Source organism: Alexandromys fortis, unplaced genomic scaffold, assembly GCF_014885135.2.
Source record: "Alexandromys fortis isolate MF-2015 unplaced genomic scaffold, M_Fortis_MF-2015_v1.1 scaffold_83, whole genome shotgun sequence".
NCBI lineage: Eukaryota > Metazoa > Chordata > Mammalia > Rodentia > Cricetidae > Alexandromys > Alexandromys fortis.
In genome coordinates this window covers 7,058,553-7,086,451 of record NW_026068001.1, presented here as the reverse complement: position 1 = coordinate 7,086,451, position 27,899 = coordinate 7,058,553, and the positions used below count along the sequence as shown (strand labels likewise).

The 27,899-nt window shown below is 41.8% G+C and overlaps 1 protein-coding gene across 1 annotated transcript; it reads left to right on the top strand.

Annotated features, from left to right (window-relative positions):
* Atp6ap2 (ATPase H+ transporting accessory protein 2) lies at window positions 1–25,666 on the top strand. The gene is made up of 9 exons (XM_050160758.1): window positions 1–164; window positions 7,076–7,206; window positions 8,614–8,745; window positions 18,806–18,901; window positions 19,430–19,567; window positions 20,866–20,919; window positions 21,868–22,017; window positions 23,771–23,890; window positions 24,520–25,666. Exons 1-9 carry the CDS (start codon window positions 122–124, stop codon window positions 24,709–24,711), a joined length of 1,056 nt encoding a protein of 351 aa, XP_050016715.1. The 5' UTR covers window positions 1–121; the 3' UTR covers window positions 24,712–25,666.
* Window positions 25,667–27,899: the final 2,233 nt, after the last annotated feature.

Genomic DNA, 27,899 nt, shown 5'->3' with positions numbered 1-27,899 from the left:
AGGGGTGGGGCGAAGGACTCGCAACCTTCGGGAGCGCGTCACTCGGTGGGGCTGCGGTGCTCCCTGGAGTCCTAACGTCCCTTTTCGTGTAGCCCTTCTCCGTTGCAGTCGCGGTGTCATCATGGCTGTGTTCATCGTCGCTCTCCTGTCCTTGCTGGTGACGGGTGAGCAGCCGGGGTGCACTGCGGGAGGCCGCGGAGCGCGGGGACCCTGGGCGGGCGCGGCTGCGGGCGGGGGCCGCAGTGGGGGCGGCCTGGGCTAGGCGGCCCTCCTCGGGGCTCCGATCTGTGATCTAGCCTGGGAGACGCGGCCTGGTGGTCTCCGGTGCCGGGCAAGGCCACCCGGGGGGCTCCAGAACCAGCATCAGCCTTTTGGGGGGAAGGCGCGTCGTCGGATGGGACCCTGTCCTCCCATCTGCGGGCTCGCTCCTTCCCTGTTCAAGGCCCTTCCGAGGCGGTTGCCTTTCTCAATACACCGTTGAACCACAGCCCACTACCAAGAAGGGAAAGCCAGCCAACGGCTTAGCGGCTGAGGCTGCTGTCATTTCCCCCCACTTCGTTTCTAATGGTGTTATTAACAATGGATGAAACCTTGCCTCCCTCATATTTGCCTCCATCAGGATGCAAAATTGAGTCTTCGGGGTTTGTTTGTTTGTTTGTTTTATGTGATTATTTCTTCAGGCGAACGCAGACAATCTCTTACTATTGATTTCAATTCCCAATTTGAAGGATGTAGAGACTGGGTTGTGAGTCATGCTTTTAGGGTCACATGTCAAATAAATGGTAGCTTTCTTAGTGGAGCCTAGGTTCTCTAACATAGAACAAGAAGCGTGGAAATGAGCTAACATTTGGTCTGTGGCTTGCGAATCATGTGGTAATGGCGTTTCTTTTTTACAGTAATCCTTAGAAGAGCGTTTCCTCTTTTGGCAGTTTTAAATCAAGCCGGCATGACACAGGTAGTGTGTAACAGAACTGGATCCAAAGGCAGATCAGTTGAGTTCCAAGTAGTGTCTATATCTCCACTCTATTATATGGCTCAGGGAATGCTGTGTGACAGCTGGGGAGTAGTGGGGTGGAGACTGGGCTTGCAGACAGTAGGGAACAAGAAGTCAAGTGGAGGCAGGCCAGGCGTGGTGACTCACACCTTTAATCCCAGAAGTCTGGAGGCAGAGGTAGGCCAGCCTGGTCTACAGAGTGAGTTCCAGGACAGCCACACAGAGAAACCCTTTCTTGGAAAACAACCAGCGAAGAACATCTTGGAGGAATGGGTGTTTTGTGCCTGTGCTGTGTGAGATGCTGAGAGGTCCTGCTTCTGGAACGGCAGTTGAAGTGAAAAAGACTAGTGATGAGTTTGAAAAGCAAAGCTTTCCCCCCACCCCCTTGGGGGTACCCAGTGTTCTGTCTTAATAGTTACAATTATTTCCAGGCCTCCAAGTGTTTGGGTCTTTTTCATTTCCGTTGTTAGCTCTGGAACGGCCTTTCTGATTTATTTATCAAGATACTTTGGGGCTTTTTGAAGTACTTGGTAAGTGCTTGTCACAAAAGCATGCAGAATGAGTGTGAACCCTAGCATTCATATACGAAGCTGGGTACAATGGTGCATGTTTATAATCTCAGGGCTGGGGAGGTAGACCGGGTAGATCACTAGAAGTTCCTTGCTGGCTACTGGAGCCTAATGGATGAGCTTTACGTCCCAATTAGAGACCCTATCTGAAAAACAAGGTGGACAGTTCCTGAGACAAGATGGTGGAGGTTGACCTTCGATTCCACAAGTGCACACACACACACACACAAATATCTATACTTTAGGAAAATTCTTTTGTTTTAATTGAGTTGTCATAGTTAAAAACAAAATTTTCCCATTTGCACCCTGGTTTAACGAGGCATCTGTTGAAGTTCCATGTTTTAATATCATGCCTCGTATCTTTTGAGGTCCTGGCTGGCCTGGAATTCAAATAGCTGCCTGTCTCTGCCTTCTGAGTGCCACTGTGTTCAGCTCCATGACATTCTGAGTCAGTGAGGTTTAGGGTTTTGGTTTGGTTTTTGTCTAAGATAAAATAATTGTTTCTCCGCGTGGTTTGGGCATGCTGTCCTTGCTAAAATGGTCTAGTTCACATAACAATCTGAGCTTCTGCATTGCTGGGTCTTGTCAGGTGAGTACACGTATTATTTTCCACAATGACTAAGTGTGATTTGGTGGAAAACATCTTTAAGAGCTCTGATTTCACTGTTTACTTCAAAACAGTGTTAGGGAACTAGAGAGAACTAGAGAACTTGGGCTCTGAATAGCATGTTCTGAGGCATATTTGGAAAAGTTCAGGAGAAGAAGGACCAAGAGCTAAGACATGGAATTTGTAGAAATGTAAAGGAGGGAGTTGATTTTGGTAACTGATGTCCTCGAGGACAGAAGCAACCTCCCCCCTTTTAAAATTGTCTGATTCCAGTCGCCGTTTAAAGAAGCTCAGTGCACAAGACAGTGGAGTTCTCCAGGGGAGGGGCACTAACTCTCAACCCCAAAGTAGAGAGGCTTAAGGAACTTTCCCAGGGGAGGTACCTCCTGAGAAAACTGTGTGAAAGGTTGAGGTGGGGAAAATAATTTAGGTGGAACAGTGTGTGCATGAGCACTGGAGACTGAAGAACAGAGTGTTTGGTGAGAGCTCAGAAATCAGGCTAGTGAGGTGTCCAGGGGACATTTTGGATTTCCCTGCAAGGCCCTCGGCAGTGAGCACTGGCATTTAAGCAGAGGATGAATAAACAGATTTGTATTTTTGAAAATATGAAGAGAAAGCTGGATCCTAGGGTGGAGTGACAAGCAGCCAGCTGGAGCAAACCTGGTGAGGAACGGACGTGTTGGTGGTGGGATTCAGGAAATAATTCTGAAGAAGAGCAGCTGAAAGCAGTGGCTGATTGCTGTGGCTCTGTGGAAGGGTTTAAGGAGGAAGTGTTTAAACAGAGAAGTCTGTGAGAGCTAGTGAGTTAGGTTCAAAGTAATGGTAGCGTTTAAGTGCACCTGCCGTGAGACCTGGAAGGAAATGTCAATAGAATGCTGAGTGCCTCGGCCTAAGACTGGGGGAGATCTAGACTGGGAATAAAAATCTGGGAGCTGGCAGTGTTTGGGGTGTTTGCAGCCTTAGGGGAGCATGACACAGAATTGAATCCTCAGATCTTTCAAATGGAGTGCGAAGCATATTCAGTTGAATACTGGGGAATGTACTAGAATTTCCATGTATGCTTTTTAAAAAAATCCTTTTATTTTAAGTAGGAATGGCCACGTTAAATACTTTTTTTTTTAAACTAGGAATGGTCATGTTTTAAACTTGGGCTTTTATCCTGATTACATTGGGAAGAACATTATAAATTCCCTTTATGTGTGTTTTGTAACCAATTATTGTACACATGTGTAGCATATGTATCATAAAGACAGGTAGTTGCATGGGCTATTTTCACTTCCCATTCTTCTGTTGAAAGAGCGGATCCTCAAAGCCTGCCACAGCAGCTGTAAAAAAGCAGGAGAGCTAGCCCAGCAGCAGTCAAGGAATTTGAAGGGCAGAGGCCTTGTCTTTATCAAGCCCAGATGGGATTTCAAAGAGGGGCTTGCCAGTGTCAGATGCATGGGGAAGTTAGGGAATTAAGGGCTGAGAATTGTGTTTCAGTGGAGTGGCCAGAGACTGGGGGCCAAAGCAGGCAGCGTGAGACTAAGTAGAAAAGCAGAGGAGTGGATTGTGTGGTCCCTAGGTTCTCCCCCTGAAGGGAAGCATGTTTGATTTCGAGATGCTTTGGTTTGGTGGTTCTTAGTTGAGAATGGCAGCACCCAGGACTTGCTTTCTGCTCAGGAGAGGGGGGGGAGCATGGGTAGTTTCAGGTGTGACTTCATTTGCTCATCAGCTCAACACATTTACTGAGCAGTGGCTTTCAGGCACTTTTCTCAGCCCTAGAAACGTAGACGCACTGAAATCCCTGCCTTCTGTTAGCTTAGGTAATGCAGGGTCTTCTGGTTATGCCTTTCCATGTCGTCACTTAGCTGTTGATGTGTCTCGACCAAAAAGCTAGGTTAATAGACGGTGAGGGAATAACTTCTTAGTGGATGAATGAAAGTCTGGAAGAAAGCGGGACAGAAGATTGTGTTAGACTCAGTGTTCTTTTATCTCTCATGACTAGAGGTGAAGAGATATGAGAAGAAGCAGGTGACCTGGACTCTAGACTTTCCCTGGGGACAGGTTATCTGGAGATTGACCAGCGGCATGGAAGCCTAGGAAGTTGGAGGTTAGGCAGCCTATTTCAGTTCAGCACAAGGGAACGTTTTCCAAAGAGCTAGAACGCTAGGACAATGGAGCTGGCCTAACTGATGGGCATGCCCCCATCACTAGTAGCATTGAGAAGGACTGCTTCTGCCTGTCATCCTTGAGGTGTGGTGCCTGCAGCTTGCGCAAGTTTAGACAAGATCACCTTTCTGAGCAGTGGGCCAGTAAAGAGTGCTGTGCTGCTCCGGTTGAATCTCACCTCAAAGGTGAGGCAGTTACTTCACGCCAGCTTGGGGGAGTGGAAGGCATGGGACCACGTCTCAGAACAAAGCTATCTGCAAGGCTTGATAGATTCCTGGAAAGTGTGCAAGCTTGGAAAGTCTGGGCTTCTTACCTGTTTCCCAGCCTTTCCAGAAAAAGGCTGACTGTCAAGGTGCCTGAGGTGTTCTATTTTGAATTTGCCCTGAAGGTAACAGACCTGGACGTCTGTTGGTTCCAGATACCTTTGCATTCTGATAAGTTCTTTCATTTGCTTTCTGCTCTGGCCCTGGGCTGAATTGAAACTCCTAACTGGTCCTAGTACACCCACACCCTCCTGAGGCCTTTTATTTACTGTCAGCACTACAAAGCCAAAATACTGGCTGCTCTCACCCCACTCTCACTTCTGAAGGTGGCTCTTGAGGTCAGGGAGTAACCCCCAGGCCTTTGCAAAGCCTCTCTTTCCCTGTAGGCCTCACCAAGGTTGCTTTTGGGTTTGGAACTAATGTTTTCCCAGGAACCCAGAAGTTTCCATTGACGACTTGTCGTTCTGGGGGTGTGGCTCAGCCGTGGGGTGCTTCAAGCCTTGGAGTCCATCTCCAGCACCAGGAAGTCAAAACAGATCACTCAAACACTGGTGAAGAAGCAAATAGTCCATCCTTAGGGGAGGCCTTTAAGGCAGCTCCTTTCTTCTCGTCCTTAACTTAGCTGTTGGTGCCAAACACTCTCAGTCATTAGTGACTATAGGGTACCTTTGCTCACTTCCTGATGTGGCAACTGAAAGCGCTATTCCTGGACTTAGTTTTCTGACGACTGAAGTGTTTTATGTCCCAGCTGGTAACACGTGCACCCCCCCCCATCCTTGACAATCTTCATTGACATCCTTATGCCTGTGATATCCTAAGATATACTAACCTATAAGGATGTGTTAGCCTGCCAGAGTATTATAGTGAAACAGGAATGTCATACATTTGCATATTATAGAGAAGCCTGATGGCAGAATAATTCAAAGATTCCAGCTTCCCTTCCCTTTTAGTGCCAGGGCTTTGGCATTTTTGCTTTTTCAATACCAGAGAACTGCCGCTGATTTCTGTTCTTGCTAAACTGCCACGTTCCCTTCTTAAGGGCCATCTGTAGGAGGCTATCAACATCATTAGTAGAACCTTCTCTCACTTCTTCAAGGCTCAGTGAATATTCTGAAAGAGGGCAGAAAGCAGGTAAGAGCCCGAGGCTAGAGAGAAGCTCAGTAGTTAAGAGCAGTTACTACTCTTGCAGAAGACCTGGGTTCAGTTGCCAGTACCTACATGGTGCCTCACAATCACCTGAAACTCCAGTTTTAGGGAATCTGATGCCCTTTATTGGTCTGAGGGCACCAAGTGCAAACATGCATTCAGGCAAATACTCATACATGTGTAATAAACAAATACATAAAAATAATGTAAGAGCCAGCAGAAGGCTGTTGTAAAACACTGTCTACAGGCATGACATGATCATGGCAGTCTTGAACCCACAGTAACTGTAATTAGTTGCACAAGATTGGGCCCATCAACTTTGCGCCATTACTGTGGAGGGCTCATAAGCCTCACTGTTCCCTGAGGATTTATAGGCAGTTAGCAGTAGCTGGAGGAAGGAGTCTCATGAGGCCCCACCCATCCCTGAGGAGCTATAAGCAGTTCATGGTTGCAGGGGCGGGGGATTTTCTTGATTGTAGTCATTGGTAAGGTGCTCATACACCTGTAAAGGATCCTTCACTCTGGCTCCTGTCTACAGACCTTATTAAATTCATTGACGGGCCACTTCCCCCAAAAGACGTGAAAATAGAAAGGAGACTAGTTACGAAGAAGGAAGGGGGGTCAGTGGAAATGGGGGAGATGAGAGGATAATGGGTAAATAGGATCAAAATTCATTATATATCTATAAAAATACCATAATGAAAGCCCTTATCCAGAGTTAATATTTGCTAATTTAAAATTTTAAAAAGGAGCCAGGCAGTGGTGGCACACACCTTTAATCCCAGCACTTGGAGGGCCGAGGCGGGTGGATCTCTGTGAGTTCAAGGCCAACCTGGTCCGCAAGTGCGAGTTCCAGGACAGGAACGAAAGCTACAGTGAAACCCTGTCTCGAAACAACAACAACAAAACAACAACAACAAATTTTAAAAAGGAATTCCTCTTGCATATGTACCCTGTTCCAACAGAATATTTAATACTTAAATTCTTTTTTTTTTTTTCGAGATAGGGTTTCTCTGTGGCTTTGGAGCCTGTCTTGGAATACTTAAATTCTTAGAGTGATACTTTGGGGGGGAATTGTTGATGGTACTCAGAGTATAGCTCCATCTGGGACTAACGGTTTCACAGTTGCCATGGCATGTGTACCTGTGCCATAAAGACTTGGTATTCCATCCCTAGCATTCCGCCCCACATTTTTCCATGTTTAAAATTCAGTACTTTGTCCAAACATAATTTAGCATGTTCAGCCAGTGAGGAATGGGAAAATGTATTGTTTAATAAACTTCAAGATGGATACAATGATATATATAATGATGATAATTCATTTACCAATCTGTTCTCTCCTCAGGTGCTTTAGGGAATGAATTTAGCATATTAAGATCGCCAGGGTCTGTTGTTTTTCGAAATGGAAATTGGCCCATACCAGGAGATCGAATCCCAGATGTGGCTGCATTGTCCATGGGCTTCTCTGTGAAAGAAGTATGTGTACTAAAAAATGGTTGTAATTGCTTCTAAAACCTTTTTATTGATTTATTCCGATTGTCAGAGCAACAAACACATAGGTACATTTGCCAGAGATTACAAAATTTTAAAGGCTCATTAGTATTTGGGGTAAACTTAGGTAAGTGCTTCTAAAACCAAGTCTTCATTCATCATTATGAGAACATATATTCATCATTGTGAGAACTTTTGTGTGTATGGATGTATCTCTCTAGTATGTTAAGCATATATATTTTCTTTGGTTTTCTAGGTATATAGAGATTTATTTCCATTAGTAGGTATTCTTCAAATCTTTTTTATTAATTTTTATTGAGCTCTACATTTTTCTCTGCTCCCCTCCCTGCCTCTCCCTTCCCCTTCAACCCTCTCCCAAGGTCCCCATGCTCCCAATTTACTCAGGAGATATTGTCTTTTTCTACTTCCTGTTAAGTATATTTTTATTTCTAGTTGACACGTAGTAGTTTACATATTACAGGTGTGCTGTTATTAATAGGCTGTGTCATTTTTTTAGTATAGGAAATAGATTTGCTACAAATGCTAAACTGTCTACATTTCTTATTCAAGAATAGAATGATGCAGCTGGTAGCTGTGTTTTTCTAGAATGTCACTGACCTGTGGTAGTCCCTGGCTAGCGATAGAACTGTAGTACAGGGGCCTAGATCCATTCACTCCAAGAGGCCTGAAGCTCAGAGCTTAGGAGGAGGAGATGCCACTTGCTCTGTCTTGTCATTATACTCTCTCTTGCCACTTTAAATTGGCTGCTGATATCATCAGTCACTTCTAGACTCCAAGCACTCTCAAAACCGGCAGCTCTGCTTGGCAGTTGGGCTAAGGGTATAGCCCATGCGCTCCAGTTCATTTGGACAACCAAAGGGAGCAGGATTGGTCGTTTACACTGAGGGGTGAAATTTGTACCTAGTACTCCACAAGCTTAAATTTCACCACAAATGGCTGTTAAAATAAGCTTTATAAATAGTTATTGGTAAGAGGAATTTTATATATAAAGTGCTTAGTAGAGAGCATTTCGACAGTTCTTGCTGTCACTGCAGAAGGTAAGAGTGATGCTGTGCATAACGGAAAACATGATGCGGGAAGAGAACAACAGTTCAGAGTCTGGAAAATGCAGAGCGCATGGCTTTTCTCTATTCGCTTGCTTTTTTTTTTTTTTTTTTTTTACATAAAAGTTGGGAGCGAGCGTTCTGATAAGTGTAATTTTAAGAAAGTGAAGAAGACAGGCATCCATGCTGCCCCTTAGGAGATTGTAGCTGTTGTTTGGATGTTCCAGCCAGTGTTGTCCCAGAACCCCTTGTCTAGTTTTAGATGATACTGCGGAGACAGTTTCCATACTTGAGAATTAAGCAAAAATTTGTGCTTTTCAACATTTAGGACCTGTCTTGGCCAGGGCTTGCAGTGGGTAACCTATTCCACCGGCCACGGGCTACCATTATGGTGATGGTGAAGGGAGTGGACAAACTGGCTCTCCCTGCGGGCAGTGTCATCTCCTATCCTTTGGAGAATGTGAGTATTTCTTATATAAACCGGGTGCACTGGAAACTTTCTCTGTCAATTGACATGAGTGCAAATGATTTCCATCTACTGGTGTAGACAGCTCCCAAAATTTGTCTTATTCTCTTAACTAATACCTCAATATTACCTATGTAGCCTTATCCTAGTATCTCCATTGAATACATGAGTGTGCATGTAATTTCAGTCTCTGTATCCTTTGAACTGGCTCTACTATCTTGCTTGTTTTGTCATTTTAAAAAAATGAATTGTATTCTAAACACATCTTTTCTGAATGCAACTTCTCTAAAATACAATTTCCTTTTAAATTCTATGAAAGTAGTTCTTCTTACAAAAAACAATTCCATGGTGGTTGTATGTTTTCTGGAAGTTGGTGATGATCTGTAAGGGAGAGTTCTAAGTTAAGAGGTATGCCACCTGCTACTTGTCCATTGCTGTGATGGACTACCACAACCAAGTCCACTTACGGAAGGGAAGCTTTGGGAGGCTTATGTTCCAGAGGGATGAGTCCGAGATGGCAGGGTAGAGGCACGGTGACTGGAGCAAGAAGCTAAGGGCTTCTATTTTCAAGCCAAGAGCAAAAGCAGAGCAAGGAAGTTCAGAGGGCACAAGTCTAAGCCGTCCAAGGCCACCCCCAGTGATATACTGCTTCCAACAGAGTGCCAAAGAGGCAGTGCCATGAACAGGAGCTGACCCTGAAGTTTTATTCTCTATAGAAGGCTAGGGGCCATAAAATGCTTTCATTTGTGCTTGGGAAGACTAGTAAAACTCTAGCTGCTTCAGAAGGGCTGGCTTGCCATTCTTGATCATGAGGCCCCAAGAGTCACATGAAGAGTCAGAATTATGGGTATAGAGAGGTCCCTTCCACATTCAGATAATCTTCCCCTGGGGTGGGGGGGGGCACCTCTGCAACAAGGCCTCCTTTGATTGGAAATTGAAGATGAGCTGGGCATGATGATACACGCCTTTAATCCCAGCACTCAGGAGGCAGACAAGCAGATCCCTGAGTTGAGGCCAGCTTGGACTAAAGAGAGAGTTCCAGTATAACCAAGACTACACAGAGAAACCCTGTCTCAAAAAAAGAAGGAGAGAGAGAGAGAGAGAGAGAGAGAGAGAGAGAGAGAGAGAGAGAGAGAGGAGTTGAAGGTGAGTTGAATTTGCAACTTGAAGGGGAAAAGTGACACAATAAAATAGGTGAAGTAAACAGGTCACTCCCCTGGACCTAAGGTTAACAGGTCAGTCACAAAGAAATTTGCAAATGTGTTAAAGTTGAAGATATAGAGGAGTGGTGTAGCCTAGGTCCCATCCCCAGCACTGCAAAAATGACAACAAACATGTACAGAAAAACTGTGACACTTAAAGGAAAAGAATGTTTACAATGAAGCTATTATAGGACATTTTTGATGGATGGTTTTGTGTTTATATTTTAATTTAATTTATATTTAAATTAATTTGTAATTTAATTTATAATATAGATTGTGACTCTTTAACTCATTTGTTATAAATATAGTTCACTGCCAGATGTATGAATTCTTGTTTAATAATTACTGTTTTAATTTCTAATTTCATTATATAGCTGATCTGTGTGATGGTCACTTTGAGAAAATTTTTTCAGGCTTTACTGTGATCCTATTTCCAAGTACATGTGGCATGCTTACGAAAACAAAACCATGCTGGAAATGTATTCATAGCTCAGTTGTGGAGTGTTTACCTAGTGTGCTTGAAGCCTAGGTCCAATTCCTAGCTGTGTGTGTGCGCGCGTGCACGTGTACACACACACACACACACACACACGACTGTTGACTGATGTTTCTGTCCCACCAGGCTGCACCAGTTGTTCAATCCCTAAATAAATACACAGAGGTCTATATTAATCATAAACTGATTGGCCTAGTAGCTCAGGCTTCTTATTAATTCTTACATCTTAATCCATAATTCTTGTCTGTGTTAGTCACGTGGCTTGGTACCTTTTTCAGCAAGGCAATCACATCTTGCTTGCTCTGTGTCTGGCTTCCTCTCTGTCTGGGTGACAACTACAGACTGACTTTTACTCTTCCTAGAATTCTCCTGTTCTCATCGCCCTGCCTCTACTTCCTGCCTGGTCATTCCACCTATACTTCCTGCCTGGCTACTGGACAATCAGCATTTTATTATAATATAGTTGACAGGGTACAGACTGTTGCCCCATAGTACTCCCCCCTCCCACCCTTTTTTTAAATAAGAACTCTGAATCAGATCTCCGTTGTTTAGCTTTTCTACTGATCATTATCCATAACAACTTGTAGCCAACATTCTAAACAAAGGCAAACACCCATAGTCCATTTTTTTGGGAATGTGGGCATAGTTTTCCAGGATACTTCCTGTTGATTGGAGGCACTGATAATCTTGAGCACCTAAAGAAAATTTAGAATTATGATCAAGTCCTGACTGGAGTATCCTGTGAGGCTTGATCATCTCAGGCAACAGACTTTGAACTGTTCTGGATGTAGAACTCAGACATCTGGGCCATCTGCTCCTATCAGAGATTTCTCGGGGGTGGGGGGTCTTCTTTGGTCAAACCTGATTTTTCTTAACACAGAATGAATCCACAGTCCCTCATTTCCTGTGGAAACAAAAACAAAACCCTTTCTCCAAAGTAAGATATCTTTTGACTTAAATTTTAAAGTCAAGCATTTTCAATATATATATTGGATTAATCCAGCAGCATTTATAATCAAATGTCTTTTAGCAGCTGTTGCTCCTTCCTCAGCCATCAAACAATTTTAAAACAGCACAATAACATACAGTATCCAGACTCTCTGTGTATTTTTCATCTTTACGTCTCTTTATTTGAACCTCTATTTCTTTTATTTTTTATTTTTAGCTTTTGGATTTTTGAGACAGGGTTTTTATGGGTATCTTCTGGAATTTACTCTGTAGGCCAGGTTGTCCTTGAACTCACAGAGATCCTTTTGCCTCTGCCTCCCAAGTGTTGGGATTAAAGGTGTGTGCCACCACACCCAACTACTCTCTTTTTTTTCCTTTTTTATTTTAAGGACTTTATTCTTTTTTCTTCCAAGCCTACACATATTTTTAAACACACAGTAAACTGTTTAGAGGTTTCTTCTCTGTCTTTGAATCTATATTTACTTGTATATCTCTGTTTTTCTGATCACATTAATCTTCAATTTGCTAAGCGATATGGCTAGGATTAAAGCCGTAACTTTGATGTTTAGATTCAACCCATTCCTTAGCTTTTTTCTGAGAGTTTAGCCTCATGGCAGAGGTACTGGCCAGAGCCATGTTTATTGCCACAATTGTATGGTGTTTCAAGGTCCCTGTCACCACCAAAAAGTATGCAGTCAGTTATTCATAAAAACCATTTAAATGTTTTGTGGCAGAGCCTCTTAAAAGGGCTGCAAAGTTTTTGCAGCTAAAGCTGAATCAGGAATCCTGTCTTAAATGAGACATGTTTGCTTTTAGCAAACAGAGCCCATCTGAGAAAATACTGCTATCAATAAGCCATGCTTAACTGTATTCCTTTCTGTCTAGAATTACTTCCCAAGCTCTAGCAGGCTTTCTGTGGATGCAGTTGCCCACACGTTGGGCACCATTTGTTGACTGGGGGTTTCTGTCCCACCAGGTCCTACCAGTCATTCAGTCCCAAATAAACACACAGAGGTCTACATTAATCATAAACAGATTAGCCTAGTAGCTCAGGCTTCTTATTAATTAATTCTTACATCTTAATCCATAATTCCTTTCTGTGTTAGCCATGTGGCTTGGTACCTTTTTCAGCAAGGTTGTCACATCTTGCTTGCTCTGTGTCTGGCTTCCTCTCTGTCTGGGTGACAACTACAGACTGACTTTTCCTCTTCCCAGAATTTTTTCATTCTTGCCCTGCCTCTACTTCCTGCCTGGTCACTCCACCTATATTTCCTGCCTGGTTACTGGCCAATCAGCGTTTATTTAAAAATACAAATGACAGGGTACAGATCATTGTCCCACAGCATATGGCCATGAACTAGATCACAAGGCAAGCCTGAACACACAGTAAAGAACCAGTGTCTGTATAATTACAGACATTGGGTAGTTGAGGCAGGAGGAGTGCTGTATATTTAAGGCCAACCTAGGCTACATAGTGAGTTTGAGGCAATTGTGGGTGGCATAATGAAACCCTGTCTCAAAGATACCAAAAACTCCATGTATTTGGGCTAGCATCCCCTTTCCCTGTCCACTTCCCCCTCGGTCCTGATAACATATCATCCTGCTCTGTGAAATCATCTTCCTTAGACTGCACACATCAATGAGGTCACATTATTTGTTTAGCACCAAGGTTAGTTCAATTAGCATAATGTTTTGACTTACCCATGTTGTCACAAAGGACAAGTCTTACTGTGTGTCACCCCACCCCCATGGCCCTTTGAGGGCTAAATGGTATTTCTATTGTGTATATATGCAACATTTCCCCTCCTCTTTCTGTTTTGGTACTGGGAAAGAACCTAGGATGGCTTGTATACTAGGCAAATACTCTACCACTGACCTTATACCCCCCAGCCCTAGGACACTGTCTTCATCCACTTTTTAAAAGACACTGTGTTTGCTTTCATATCTTCACTATTGTGACTAGTGCTGCAATGAACATGGGAGTATAGTAGATTTTAGCACACTGATTTCTACTTCCTTTAGACGTGGACCCAATGGGCTAGAGAGATGGCTCAGGGCTTAAGAGCATTTGCTGCTCCTGCAGAGGACTGGCTTCAGTTCTCCCACCACTCTTATCAGGCCACTCACAACAGCTTAGAACTCCAGTTCCAGAAGATTCTATACCCTCTTCTGGCTTTGTCAGTCACCTGTACACAAATGTTAGTTACATGTACATACATTCAGGCCCACACATATACACACACGTAAATTTAAAAACATAATAACAAACCTTTAGAATAACAAACCTAGAAATAGCATTATTGGAGCATTCTTTAGTAATATAATGCACAGAATGTTGGTGATTATAATAAACAAAAATATTGTTTGCTTTGCTTTCTGTTGATGTTATAAACACCATGACCAAAAAGCAACTTGTGGAGGAAAGGGTTTATTTCAGTTTATAGTTTATAATCCATCATGAGCCAGGACAAGAACTCAGGGCAAGAACCTCAAGGCAAGAGCTGAAGCAGAGAGCATGGACAACACTGTTTACTGGCTTACTCAGCTTGTTCTTTTTTATACAACCCAAGCTCGCCCATCCAGGGGTGGTGTTGTAAGAGGCCACTAGTTTGTTCCTGGCTGCTCAGCCCCGAAATAATCACATAGAAACAATATTATTTGCAATACTGTTTGGCCATAGACAGAAGGACCTCCCACATAATTTCCCCTTTTCTGTTTAAATAAAAAGGAAGGCTTTAACTTTAACACAGAAAAATTACATATAACAAAACAGTTATCAAGCAAGAATTACAGTTACAATATTTATATCTACTTTATCTTTTATCATAACTAAGGAAAAATATAACTATATCTATTCTTCAACTTCATCAAAGACTCCAGAAGGATATATTACCTAAATAAACAGGAAGTGCCTTGTAATCAACTTCCAAAACTCTAGAATTGACAGAGACATCTCACTGCCTGGACAGCCACCCAAAGTTCCTCTGTAACATTGGGGCATCCATCTTCAACCTATAGGCTGATAGTATCCAGCAGACTTTTCCATGAAGCAGGAAATTTCAAAGACAGTTCCACCTATATTAGCAGTTTGTCAGTCACTTTCCTCTGTGTCCTGCAGAATGTTTGGCAGACTCTTTCATGAAGCAGGAACCCTGAAGGACTGTCTCACCTTTAAGCAAGTTCAGCAGCCATTTCTCTGTGGGTGCTGCACGTCCAGTTCATACAGCATAGCATCAAGCAGTCCAGGCAAGAGCAGCTTCTTGCCCAAATGGCTAACCAACGCTATAAGAAGCCTCTTTTGTGCCCATCTTCCTCTTGAAGTAGATTGGTGCTGCCAGAAGCAAATGAGTTTCCTTGTCATGAAAAGTCCTAAATTCTTAAAACATTTTAAATGCCATATCCTGAAGGTCTCTGAAAGATTTGAAGAACTATCTAACTGAAATATATCTCTGTATATCTAGAAAACCTAACTAACATATGACTATAAGCTTGACTATCATGGATGACTATTAACCTATATTTCTTAATTATACATTACATTTTTAAATGAGCTGCATAAACACAATACCTTAATCAAGAGCAGAAATATATACATAACAAAACTGACCTAAGTTTGTATCAATAGGCCAAGATCTATACCAATGTACATTTCTTTTTTAAAAATATTTATTTATTATGTATACAATATTCTGTCTGTGTGTATGCCTGCAGGCCAGAAGAGGGCACCAGACCCCATTACAGATGGTTGTGAGCCACCATGTGGTTTCTGGGAATTGAACTCAGGACCTTTGGAAGAGGAGGCAATGCTCTTAACCTCTGAGCCATCTCTCCAGCCCCCAGTGCAAATTTCTATAGCAGGGTGGTACTACCCATAGTATGCTGGGCCCTCTCACATGAATCATTAATCAAGCAAATCTCCTACAGTCTTGCCTGTAGGCCAATATGATGGCACCATTGTTTTCAATTGAGATTCCCTCTTCCCAGATGATACTAGCTTGTATTAAATTGTCAGAATACTAACCAGCATAAATATAGAGTACATTTGAAATTGTATATTAGATTTTAAATGTTTTTACTACACAATACAGAAATCTCATCATTTCTGTTGTGAACCAGAAGAGCAAGAACAGAAAAGCAGTGATTGTATAGTATAAAGCGAGGCTACAGAAAAGATTCATGTAGTCCTAAGAATGCATGGTCACTGGTTTAATGCAAATTCCACAGATTCTGATGTAATTGTTGGAGCTGGGTGGAGCGACTGAAGCAGCATGGATGAGGCAGGGAGTGGGCTGTGGTTGGTGATGAGGAAAGCTGACTTCATTTTTGGTAGTGGATGGTAAATGGATGATGCCTAAACTGGAAAAATCAAGATGAAGTAATGAAAATGTTTTATTAGAGAAATAGTGGCAGAAATAAAAGGAGACCATTAAAGGGACGTGGAAGTGAATGCCTCAGAGGAGGGGACATGAGGGGCAAGGCAAACAGTTTTTCCATGAAAAGTCCCAAAGAACTATATCTCTTTAAGCCACACTATACAGCTCTCGAGCAGCTGCTTTTAAACAAGGAAGACATAGTTGTGGTACACTCCTAAATACTTCATGAGTTGAAGAGGAAGGAAATCACCAGGAATTTCCAAATTATTTACAACTGAATGTTGGTAAATGTTACGGTATATTTAAAAACTGCAGGATACAGTTGAAGTGGTCCAAAGGGGAGCGCACAGCTCTGAGTGCATGTACCTGCATTTAGATGTCTAAGATTGGACAGCAGTGAGTTAAAGGAAACAGAAGAGTTTTCAGAGTAAATGCAGTAAAGTGGAAAGGGAGAACAATAAAGATCAAATGGAAGATTCTTTTTTCCAGGACTATTTCTGTAATTCATTATGTGATTTCTGTGAAGATCACCATGTATTTCATTTATGCATAAATGTATAAAATCCAGAACACCATTTGAAGTTTAATAGCATAGATAGAACCCCAAATTTTTTTTTTGAGACAAGGTCTCATTGTAGCCCAGGTTGGCCTTGAACTCTGTTTCCAAGACACCACCAGTGTATGTGGAGGTAGGCATTGAGCCCAGGGCTTTGTGTGTAATTGTGTGTAATGAGCACTCTATCAACTGAGCCCCATCCACGCACACTAAACATTTGGAAGCAGACTAGCCTCACTTTACATGAGAAGGAGCTATGGCTTACGAGCTCACTTTATTGACTGAACTTGATCGGCTACTTGTAAGTTTCTTGGAAGAAAATGGGGAAAGAGATAGGAGGCTCAGAGAACCAAGGCCACACAATCTAAAGGCAGAACTGCCTTCAAATTTCGCCAGCTAACTGTTGTAGTTTCAAGTGATACTGATGGAGAAAGTCGCGGACAAACATGCATAGCTGTCTAAAACAGTGTGGGAAAGCAGTCGCCAATTCCAATCACCCAGGCTTCCTACTCTTGGGCTTAGCAGTCTATATAATCAGTTTTCCTTGCCAAATTGATTGATTGCTAGGAATGTATCCTTCAGTCTTCTACTTTCCTTACCCAAGTGCTATTGTCAGTGGTTCTTGACCTGTGGATCTCAATCCCTTTTGGAGCTTGAATGACCCTTTCACAGGGGTCACCTAAGACCACTGGAAAACACAGATGTTTACATAATGATATATAACAGGAGCAAAATTATAGTTATGAAGTAGCAACAAAATAATGTTATGGTTGGGGTCCCCACAGCGTGAGGAACTGTACTAAAGGGCCTCAGCATGAGGAAGGTTGAGAAGCACTGCACTAGGTGGAATGTTCCCACCCAAGCCTGAGGAGATCATCAGTGTGTTCAACAAAAGGCAGGCGCTTGCAGAGGCTGGTGACAACTTGCTTTTGCAAGCTCGATTGCTCTTCCTCCTCTCCAGTTTCTTATGACCTCATTCTAGACATTTGTGAAGTTATTATGCATCTTGAGTAAGATAAAAGCAATGTGTCTGTTCATGTCATAGAATCCTGAAATTCTCTGTAGCTTTGGATCCTGTCCTAGCTCTTGTAGACCAGGCTGGTCTCGAACTCACAGAGATCCGCCTGCCTCTGCCTTCCCAGTGCTGGGATTAAAGGTGGGCACCACCACTGCCCAGCGAGAGAAAGATCTTTGAATGTGTTTTTTAAAAATAGTGTAAAACAAAACAAATGCAGCATAGCATAGATGTCCCCATTTTGGTTGCCCCTAAGGGTAGAGGTGGGTGCTTTGGGGGCACTACTGGTGTTCTGTGTCTTAATCTAGTTGAGTTCGGAGAGTGCACTCATTTGTCAATGTTAATCTCCTTACCCCAGGTTTTATAAACTATTTATATATAGTATATAAATATATATAGTATATATATAAAACATATGTATGTATATTTCACTTTAATATATACTTAGAGAAATGTCACAGCAATTAAGAACACTGGCTGCTTTTGCAAAGGACCTGGGTTCAATTCCCAGCACCCACATGGCAGCCAGCTCACAATCATCTGTAAGTCCAGATTCAGTGGTCTCTTTTGGCCTCCTCCAACGTCAGGCACACAAATGGTACACAGACATACATACAGGCAAAATACTCATACACATTCAATAATAAAATAAAAAATTTAAATTCAAATTAAAAAGCAGCTTTTAGGGCCAGCAAGAAGGTTCAGTGAACAAAGGCACTTTGCCTTGTAAGCCTGGCAACCTGAGTTCAATCCTTAGAACCTATGTAAAAGCAGATAGAACTGACTCCACAAAATTCTCTGGGATCTACATATATGTCATGGCATGTGTACACATGCAAGCACACACATAAGTAATAATTTGTAAAGTCTTTTTATAGGACTGGAGAGGTGGCTTAATAGATAAAGGTGAAAGAGAAAGAAAGATCATAAAGTTGGGTGGGTAGTAAGGTGGATACGATCTGGGGAGGGTGAAAAAAATATCATCAAAACATATTATGTGAAAAATAATCACAAAAAAATTGTGGTGATCCAGTGGAGCCATGAAGAAGAGTGAAAAATCATGTATGTCAGTTGCAGGGGAAAATGAGTAGAACAGGAAGTGATTACATTAAACAAAATGAGCCAGACTCCAAAAGTGAAATATTATGTTTTCTCTCATGTAGCAAGCAGAATTCAAAAAGAAAAGAGAACCAAAAACTAGTAGAATGACTAGGGAAGACCCTGGGGAAGGAGGAGAGGGGAGAGTGAACGGTGGTAGAATGATAGAAGATGGTCTTATGTTCAAAGCATATATGGAAGCATGGCCGTCATGGTGAAACCATTAATATGTACAGTTAATATGCACCAGTAGTAATAGAAAATGCTTGTTGCCCTGGAACTGTTCCCGGGGCCCCTTGCTTATGCTATCCTGATGATCTTTCTACTTTGTTTCAGAAAATAATTGCAGTTGTCCTTGCATTTCAGGCAGTTCCTTTCAGTCTTGACAGTGTTGCGAATTCCATTCACTCCTTATTTTCTGAAGAAACTCCTGTAGTTTTGCAGTTGGCGCCCAGTGAGGAAGTAAGTAACAAAGTTTTTATTTAAGATCCTTATAAATGTTATTTAATGACAATTTTAAAGTAACTATACGAAAAAGTCTATACAAAATCTGTATGCTGGAATGAATCCATAGCAGGTGGTTGTTGCAGGGGAAGGAGCTGCTTGTTCTTAATGGCTGCCCAGCTAGCTTAGCCCCGAAATAACCACACAGAAACTGTATTAACTAAATCACTGCTTAACCTATTAGCTCTAGTTTCTTATTAGCTAATTCTTACATCTTAATTCAAACCATTTCTATTAATCTGTGTATCACCACGTGGCAGTGGCTTACTGGGTAAAATTCCCTGTGTCTGTTGCTAGGGGATCCATAGCGTCTCTCTGACACTGTTTTCTTCCTCCCAGAATTCAGTTCTGTCTTCTCCACCTACTTAAGTTCTGTCCTATCACCAGGCCCAAAGCAGTTTCTTTATTAACCAATGAAAGCAACACAAAGACAGAAGGACGTTCTACACCAGGTGGTTAACCCAGAGTTCTGGATTCTTTTTGTAGAGAGTATATATGGTGGGGAAAGCAAACTCCGTTTTTGAAGATCTTTCAGTCACATTACGGCAACTACGTAATCGTCTGTTTCAAGAAAACTCCGTTCTCAACTCTCTTCCCCTCAATTCTCTGAGTAGGAATAATGAAGTAAGTGGTTCAGTTGTTGAGTGAACAAGTGAATAGCATTATTAGATTCCCATTCCATATGCTACTTGAAACTTTAACAAGACTGAAAGTGGTAGAAAACTGGGCACATTTCCTACTTTCCTTCTTTTGGCTTTTCTGAGTTTCATTTTTTTTCTTTTTTCTTTTTTTCTTTTTTGATTTTTTTGAGACAAGGTTTCTCTGTGTTCTGGCTGTCCTGGAACTCACTTTGTAGACCAGGCTGGCCTCGAATTCACAGAGACCCACCTGCCTCTGCTTCCCGGGTGCTGAGATTAAAGGTGTGCACCACCAGTGCTGGCCTGAGTTTCACTTTAGTAAATGCTTTTACATTCTTATACCAGTGTTGCCAGTTGATCCAGACAAGCCACAAGCCAGTCTTCTTGGTAGCTGGTTGAGCTGTGCAGAACTGGTGACCTAATGCCATTATTCATAGCCATTGCTAATATGTAATCACATTTTTCAGGATGTTGCAGTAGAGAGAGATATTCCTATGTTGTTTTTTTGTTCATTTTGTTTTTTTTTTTTTTTTTTCTTTTGAGATATAGTTACTATGTAGGCCTGGCTGGACTGGAACTTACTAATGTAAATGAGGCTCACCTTAAACTCATAAAGATCTGCCTGCCTCTCTTTCTTGGGTCGTGAGGTTTAAAGGGCATGTTCCACCACACCTGACAGCCATCCCTACTTTTGGCTCTTGTCCTTTATAGCTATTGTAGGGAGATAGGAACCACCGTTCTTAATTCTCTGCTTTGGAACTTGTTCAAGGCAATTAAGTAAGCTTATAGGATCTTTTGTTTTGTTTTGTTTTGTTTTGTTTGTTTTTTGAGACAGGATTTCTCTGTGGTTTTGGAGCCTGTCCTGGAACTAGCTCTTGTAGACCAGGCTGGCCTCGAACTCCCAGAGATCCGCCTGCCTCTGCCTCCTGAGTGCTGGGATTAAAGGCGTGTGCCACCGCTGCCCGGCTGTGTGGATGCTCGGATGTGGTTCTATCAAAAGTAAAACTTAGATCTGGTTAGTGGTGGTCACTGTACTGGGGGTGGCCATCACCTGTTTGTTAGGAAATGTTTATATACATTTTTTCCTGGTGCTGGGCAATTCTTTACCACCAAGCTGCCTCAAGTTTCAGTTATGGTAAATCTACCAAGAGGAGGAAAATATAAATATAGTAAATATAAGTTTACTTGATCAGTATTCCTAGTATGTTGTAACTTTACTTGCTAAATGGCAGTATAGCTCTCTAATGTGCATTTCAAGTAATGCCCACTTTTTGGTCTCTGAAGGCTGACCTGCTCTTCCTTTCTGAACTGCAAGTGCTACATGATATTTCGAGCTTGGTAAGTAGGCTGCTCGAGCTTTCAAGTTCTGTCTGTTTTGGTTCCTAGAAAATTCTGAGATGAAAATGAGGCCAGTTGAAAACTTTAAGCATGCTCCAGGTTTATGATTCCATGAAAACTGAGAAAATGGTGGCAGTGGGAATGCTGAATGCTGTCTCATGTTAGTGGCCATTTCTGTTCCATGTCTGCCTTCTGGAGAGGCCATAACTCCTCAAAGAACCTTGTCCTGGGGATAAAACTATCCCACTGTTGTTGCAGCTTGGCCATCTATTTCTTGTCAGACACTGAGACTTAATTCCTGTATCTATAGCTGTGGATCAAAAATAAGAACAACAGTTTGGATAATTAATAGCGTTAACTGAGTCAAAAGGAAAACAATTGATCTGCAAGTTATCTTTTGATGAGTGATTTTTAAAATCATCTTCAAGACTGAAATAGATCTTCTTAGCTATCTGCTAGCTTCTGAAGTTGTTTCCCAAACCTTTTTTTATCAGGGTTTGGTTCAAGAAGTTTGAAAGCTTAGTGCTGGAGACGGGTGAGATCTGGGAGAATATGCAGGAGGAAGACCTGCTTCATGAATTCCTAGCATTATATCAGCCCAAGCAGTTATTGTTTCATCCCTTGTCTCATATCCAAGCTTTGTTTGTTTATTTGTTTGGTTTTGGTTTTTGGTTTTTCTGTCCTGGAACTCACTCTGTAGACCAGGGTGGCCTTAACTCAGAGATCTTCCTGCCTCTACCTCCCGAGCACTGGGATCATATCTAAGCTTTAAAAATTAAGCAATGAGATTTGTATCGGATTTATCAGAAACCCATTTAAGGAAGTTCCCTTTGCTGCCATTTTAAACTGTTTTTGTGCTGCAGTGTGGTTCTAGGGCGGTCACATTTAATTCTCATGCAAAACTTCATTTGGTTTATTTTGCATCTGACTTCTGTTATCTGTTCTAAGTTGTCTCGTCATAAGCATCTAGCCAAGGATCATTCTCCCGACTTGTATTCATTGGAGCTGGCAGGATTGGATGAACTTGGGAAGCGCTATGGGGAAGACTCTGAACAATTCAGGGATGCTTCTAGAATTCTTGTGGATGCTCTCCAAAAGGTAAATACCAATGCTGGTAAGATTATTAATGTTGATAAGCCATCAGAAGCTAATGCAGGAGAATAATGTGCTTCTCTCAGCCCATAGAGTCTGGTTGTCTACAGAAAAACAATATGAGAGAGGCTAGACTCTTGATGGAAAAATTGTGTGTGGAATGCTGTCGATTGAAGTCTTGTCTTTTTCCTCCGTGCAGGGGTGGAACTCCGGGTCTCACACATGCTAATCAAGCAAGCAGTCTAGCACTGAGCCACACCCCCAGTCCAGTTGAAGTTTTTCTTTACTTGCTTTCGAGGTTCTCTATTTATGTCTAAGATAGTGTAGGAGTAGGATTGGGAACATAGGTCAGGGTTAGAGTTCAATTCCCAACCACCTTCCTAACCAAAGAAGGGTGGAGATCAGAGGTGTGTATCGGGAGAAGATGGTACATGGCCAGAATCCCAGCACTTGGAGGTGAAGGCAGGGGAATCACAAGTTGGAACCCTCCCTGGGCTACATGTTTAAGACCCTGTCTCAAAAGATCAAAATCAAACAATCTTCAGTAAAAACAAAACAAAATAAAAAACAAAAGCATGTGTCTTTCCCATGGGAATCTCTTTCCAGTGCTAGCAATGGCAGCAGTGTGAGTTTGTGGATCCTGACAATATCTATAATTAAAGCATACCATTTTAAGTACTCTTAAATCTTCCTCAGTGGTGTTAAGTATATTCATGTGCTGTGCATATCCATCCCCACTGTCCATCTCTAGAATGGTTTCATCACCACCCATACAAAATCCTCACTCAGCACTGTGAGCTAATGAAGTTGCATACTAGCACAGTCGCCTTCACACTGTTCATCTGTAATAAATGGAAGTTTATTTATAAATGGAAATTATATCTCTTTATTGAGGCCTCATCCATAAATTTCTGTAAGGTCCATGATTAACAAAAGACCACTTGGACAGATTTCTTGACTTTCCCTTTCTGATTTCATTCCCAAATTTATATGCCATCAAGTTCAATCTCCAATTTTATTTATTTATTTATTGGTTTTTTTGAGACAGGGTTTCTCATGTAGCTTTAGAGCCTGCCCTGGAACTCACTGTGTAGACCAGGCTGGCCTTGAACTCACAGAGATCCACCTGCCTCTGTCTTCCAAGTGCTGGGAGTAAAGGTATGCGCCACCACCACCCTGCTATTTGAATGTATCTTAAGGCTTAACTCTTTACTGAATATTTTAACATAAGCAAACCAGTAAGGGTTCACTATTTTAGATACTGTGCATTAAAACTTATACATATTTGTATTGATATGTATTAATATTACATGCTATATAATTACTTATAAAGCTACAAATAATTTTAACAAATACATATTTGACCAGCCACAAAAATGATCAGTATGTGAGGTACTCTAAATGTTAACTAGCTAGTCTATCCATTCCACAATGTCTATATATTTTGAGATTTATATCCATAACTCTTGTCATCAGTCCCTAATCAATATAGTATAACAACTATGCACGTAGCATTTCAATAATGTTAAGTGGTATATATCTTCTAGAGATGATTTAGGGTATACAGGATGATGCACAGAGGTTCTATGCAACTACTATGCACTTTCATATAAGAGTATACAGTTTATAATCTGTAGAAGTTCTAGAACCTGTGGATACCAAGGAACAGTTTTATGAAATTTTTCTTAACCAAAAATACAAATGTAAACAAAATGTATGTATTTTGCCATTGATCATAATGTTAATCACTGACTTTCAGTTTGCAGATGACATGTACAGTCTCTATGGTGGGAACGCAGTGGTAGAGTTAGTGACTGTCAAATCATTTGACACATCACTTGTGAGGAAGTCAAGGACCATCCTTGAGGCAAAACAAGAGGTAAGTATCCTGGAACTCACTATTATAGACCAGGCTGGCCTTGAACTCATAGAGATCCTCCTGCTTCTATCTCCTAAGTACTGGGATTGGAGGCACAGTCTCCCATGCCCAGCCTATTTAGTCTTAAATAGGCTTCAGTATTGTACACAGGTTTGAATTTGTACAAGTGGAACCATACTGCGTGCATGTTTTGATGTTCTTTGCTCGGTGTCATTTTAAGGGATCACTGGAGCTGAGTCATTTTCCTGCTCTGTGCCCTACTGTCTAAACATGCCACAGTTGTCTGTTCTGCTGAGGATATTCTTGTACACGTCTCTTGGTACAAACAGAGACATTTTTGTCAGGGGCTAGGCTTCCTGGATCACAGGATCTGCACACCTTCAGTTGCCTTGGCTACCGCTGAATCTTCTCCTGAGGTTGGACTTTCCTTCTTTTAGCAGCAGCACCAGTGTCTTCTAGGAAGCGACCCATTCCTGCCTTCTCCAAGGGTAGATAGGTAGCTTTTACTCCACTTAGGAATCCCTAAGTGTCTCTCAGAGAGCAAATCGTAGACATTAAATCATTACATCAGAGTCATTTTTATAATCCTAAAGTTCTTTCTTCTTTATTTTTTCCTTTCTTCATTTTAGACCGCCTCAACTCCCTATAACCTTGCATATAAGTATAATTTGGAGTATTCAGTGGTTTTCAACTTGGTACTGTGGATTATGATTGGCTTGGCCTTGGCTGTGATCATCACCTCTTACAACATTTGGAATATGGATCCTGGATATGATAGCATCATTTACAGGATGACAAACCAGAAGATTCGGATGGATTGAGTTTTCCTTATGCTACACTTAGACAACAGGTTTTGGGAATTGGCTGTTCTGTTAAAGTATATCTTTTAGTATGGTTTAAAGTAGATGGTATACCTTAAATTTATTTTAAAGAAAACATAGATTTTGTTCTCTATTTTGTGTGTGCCTGTTGTTTCCTTAGAGTGGTTTATAGTGTTAACACAAATGAATTGTGATGTAGATTCCATAGATGTTCAAATATTGTTGATATAGCCATGTAATAACTTAATTTCATTCCATTTAATACTTTTTTAAATATGCACTGAAGGAAATGTAAACCACTTAGAGTAGTTGTGTTATTCATGTTGGAGAATGCACTGGGTTTCTTAGAAGCTTTCAAATGCTTGAGTTCCTTGCACAGGACAGATAAATCCTAGTTCAGCTGTTATTCACTATGAACTATTTGTAAATGTCTTAATCTGATGTAAATATCTCCAAGACAGGAGGGAAGGTTTTAACTAAGAATAGCCCAAAAATACTGGATATGCTTATACAATCGCTTAGTTGTGGAAGTGTGTGTGTGATTGGCAGGCTAGCTGTTTTTAATCTCTTCTGCAAGTTTGGTGATCTGTGTGGTTTAGTAGAGATATTAAAAATATTAAAAATACTGTGTTGATTTCAGAAGAGAATGGCTTTATGGAGTGTAGATGCTTGTAATTAGATAGACAAAAACGTCTGTGGGGGATATCTTGAAGCATGAATATAAAATATTTTTATTTCCGTAACTTTTCCCCCTGTGAAGTTCCTCTGATTTGTGTGTGTTGCAGCTTTGTTGTGTAGAATATTAGGTGAAGTGGATGATTGCTACTGTTCATGAGGAAATGGACCAATATCTATATAGAGTGACAAATAAACTTAATGATTCAAAATCTGTGTATTCGCAATTCTAAATTTATATTGTAAAAACCTAATTAAACAGGCTATTATTTCACCAGAACTGGCTGTTTATTATACGAAGGGTTCATATATATAAGGAAGGTATTTTAATTCCATTCTTATTATTGAACTTGTGTAGCATACATGATAAATTCATACCTGACTATGTAGGAAAGGATTAAATTTTCCTGTAGCATTTTAAAAGATGAACAAGCAATTGGTTAGAAAAGAAAGGGCTTTCTAAGGTGAGGAATTATGGTTACAATTTTGTTTCCTAAAACACATGTATTTGAACATTTAATTTCATGTTTGTATTGTGTAGCACCCCCTCCCAGAAGCCGATTCTGCAGCTCATTTCCAGACAACACTGAGCATGGCAGCTCTGAAAAGGGACAGGATTTACAGTTTTCTATCACTTACTGCCGGGTGCTTTTGACAGTTATATGTTAAACTTCCACTCAGTGGAGTTTCTTTTTGCCTTTCATTGAAGTTAAGTGAGAGTGAAGTTGATAGCTTCATGGAGAAAAAGTCAACACTGTTCTAAAAGCGCACACATGTCTACACGCTTCCCCCTCACCAGGTCTGTGGAAGCACGCACATGTTCTACACACTTACCCCTTGCCGGGTCTGTGGAAGCACGCACGTGTTCTACACACTTACCCCTCGCCGGGTCTGTGGGGGTGAGTCATTCAGTTCCCATCTGACTCTCAGGTTACCTGACAGGACCTGTGGACAGAAGCAGGAATCTCTCATACAGCAAGGCTCTCAGGATCCATTTTTCTTTCACAACTGTCTGTCATAAACTTTGCCACAGAAGTTAGACTGTTATGATTAAATACGAAGTAAACCAATGTCTTTGGAATTTAAAACTGATGAGACTGAGTTCCAGGGGAAGAAAAATGAGCTACATGACAGCACTAACCCTTATGGGGTAAATGGCAGCAGCAGCCTCCTATCTACATTAAGCAGAAAGCAATTAATTAAAATAAATGTTCTGCCAAGATTATTATACCTGTTGCTGATGATTTGCTCTGAAATTAAGTCTAATTTGTTCGGGAACATAAATCACAGTGGAGACTGTGAGAGGCAGGGCAGGCAGACTCATGGTGGACTACTGGCTCAATTCTCCCTGAGCCAAGCTTTAGAAAATATTTGAGGTTCTACACGTGGTAAATATCACTGACCTAACCCCAAGGAATAACACAGAAGCCGTTTTTATTTTCTGCAGCTCTATCTTTTCTTCTCACACCCAGACCCCGAATCGTTGGGAGCCAGAAACTGTTTTCCTGAGACATGGTCTCATTTTGTAATTTATGCTGGATTGTGCAAGCCAGGCCACCCTCCTACCTTAGCCTCCTGAATGCTGGGATTACAGGCGAGTGGCACCACCATGACCAGCTCAGGAGCCTTTTTACTTTGAGACAGGGTCTCAAGTAGTTCAGGTTGGCTTCAAACGGGGTGTGTGTGTGTGTGTGTGTGTTGTGAGAGAGAGGGGGGGGGGGAGGCTGACCTTGACCCTCCTGCCCCTCCTTCCTGAGTGCTGGGATTTTATGGGAAGGTGCTCCTGCACTCATACCCAGCTGCACAAACTGACTTTTTGCCCAACAATTCTTTGTTCTTTGTTTTCTTGCAGTTCTGGGGGTTGAACCCAGGGGGGTTGAACACATGCTAGGCAAGTACTTTAGCAATTGAGCTTTTATCCACAGTCTATAAACTTTCTAACAATTTCATGGGCTACACGTATTGATGGTTGTAGAGGCTTTGTTATCAGAGGCCAGGGCTCTAGTAGGAAACAGTTTATCATGTATTAGCACAGTCTCTGGGTTTTCCCCCCTCAAAGACAGAGCCCCGATACAGTAGAGTTTTTTTTTTTTTAATTTTGGCTTCTTTGTCTCCCGTGTGTAGGGTAACTTACATTCTGAGTAAAGTACTGGGCAGTGAGGCTCAAAGGGGCCAGCATGGTGAGGAAGTGGGAAGAAGGGAGTTCCAGGAGAGATGTGGTAAGGTTGGTGTGGCCTCAAGACACTGAGTAGCCTGTGCAGCTGGTTTCTGGTTTCCCCTCTCGCCCACACCTGTTATCCCAATGCTCAGAAAGCTATGGCAGGAAGATAACCCAAGTTTGAATCCAGCAGGGTTACAAAGCAGGTGTCTGTCAAAAACCGAGAAACCAAACAAAACCCTAGCAATTTCTTTCCACTGTCAAATGGCTATGCCCTGGCAGCAGGCCTTCTAACCTTAGATTTTGGCAAGTTTTTTTGTTTTGTTTTGTTTGGGGTTTAACCCCCCACCCCCGA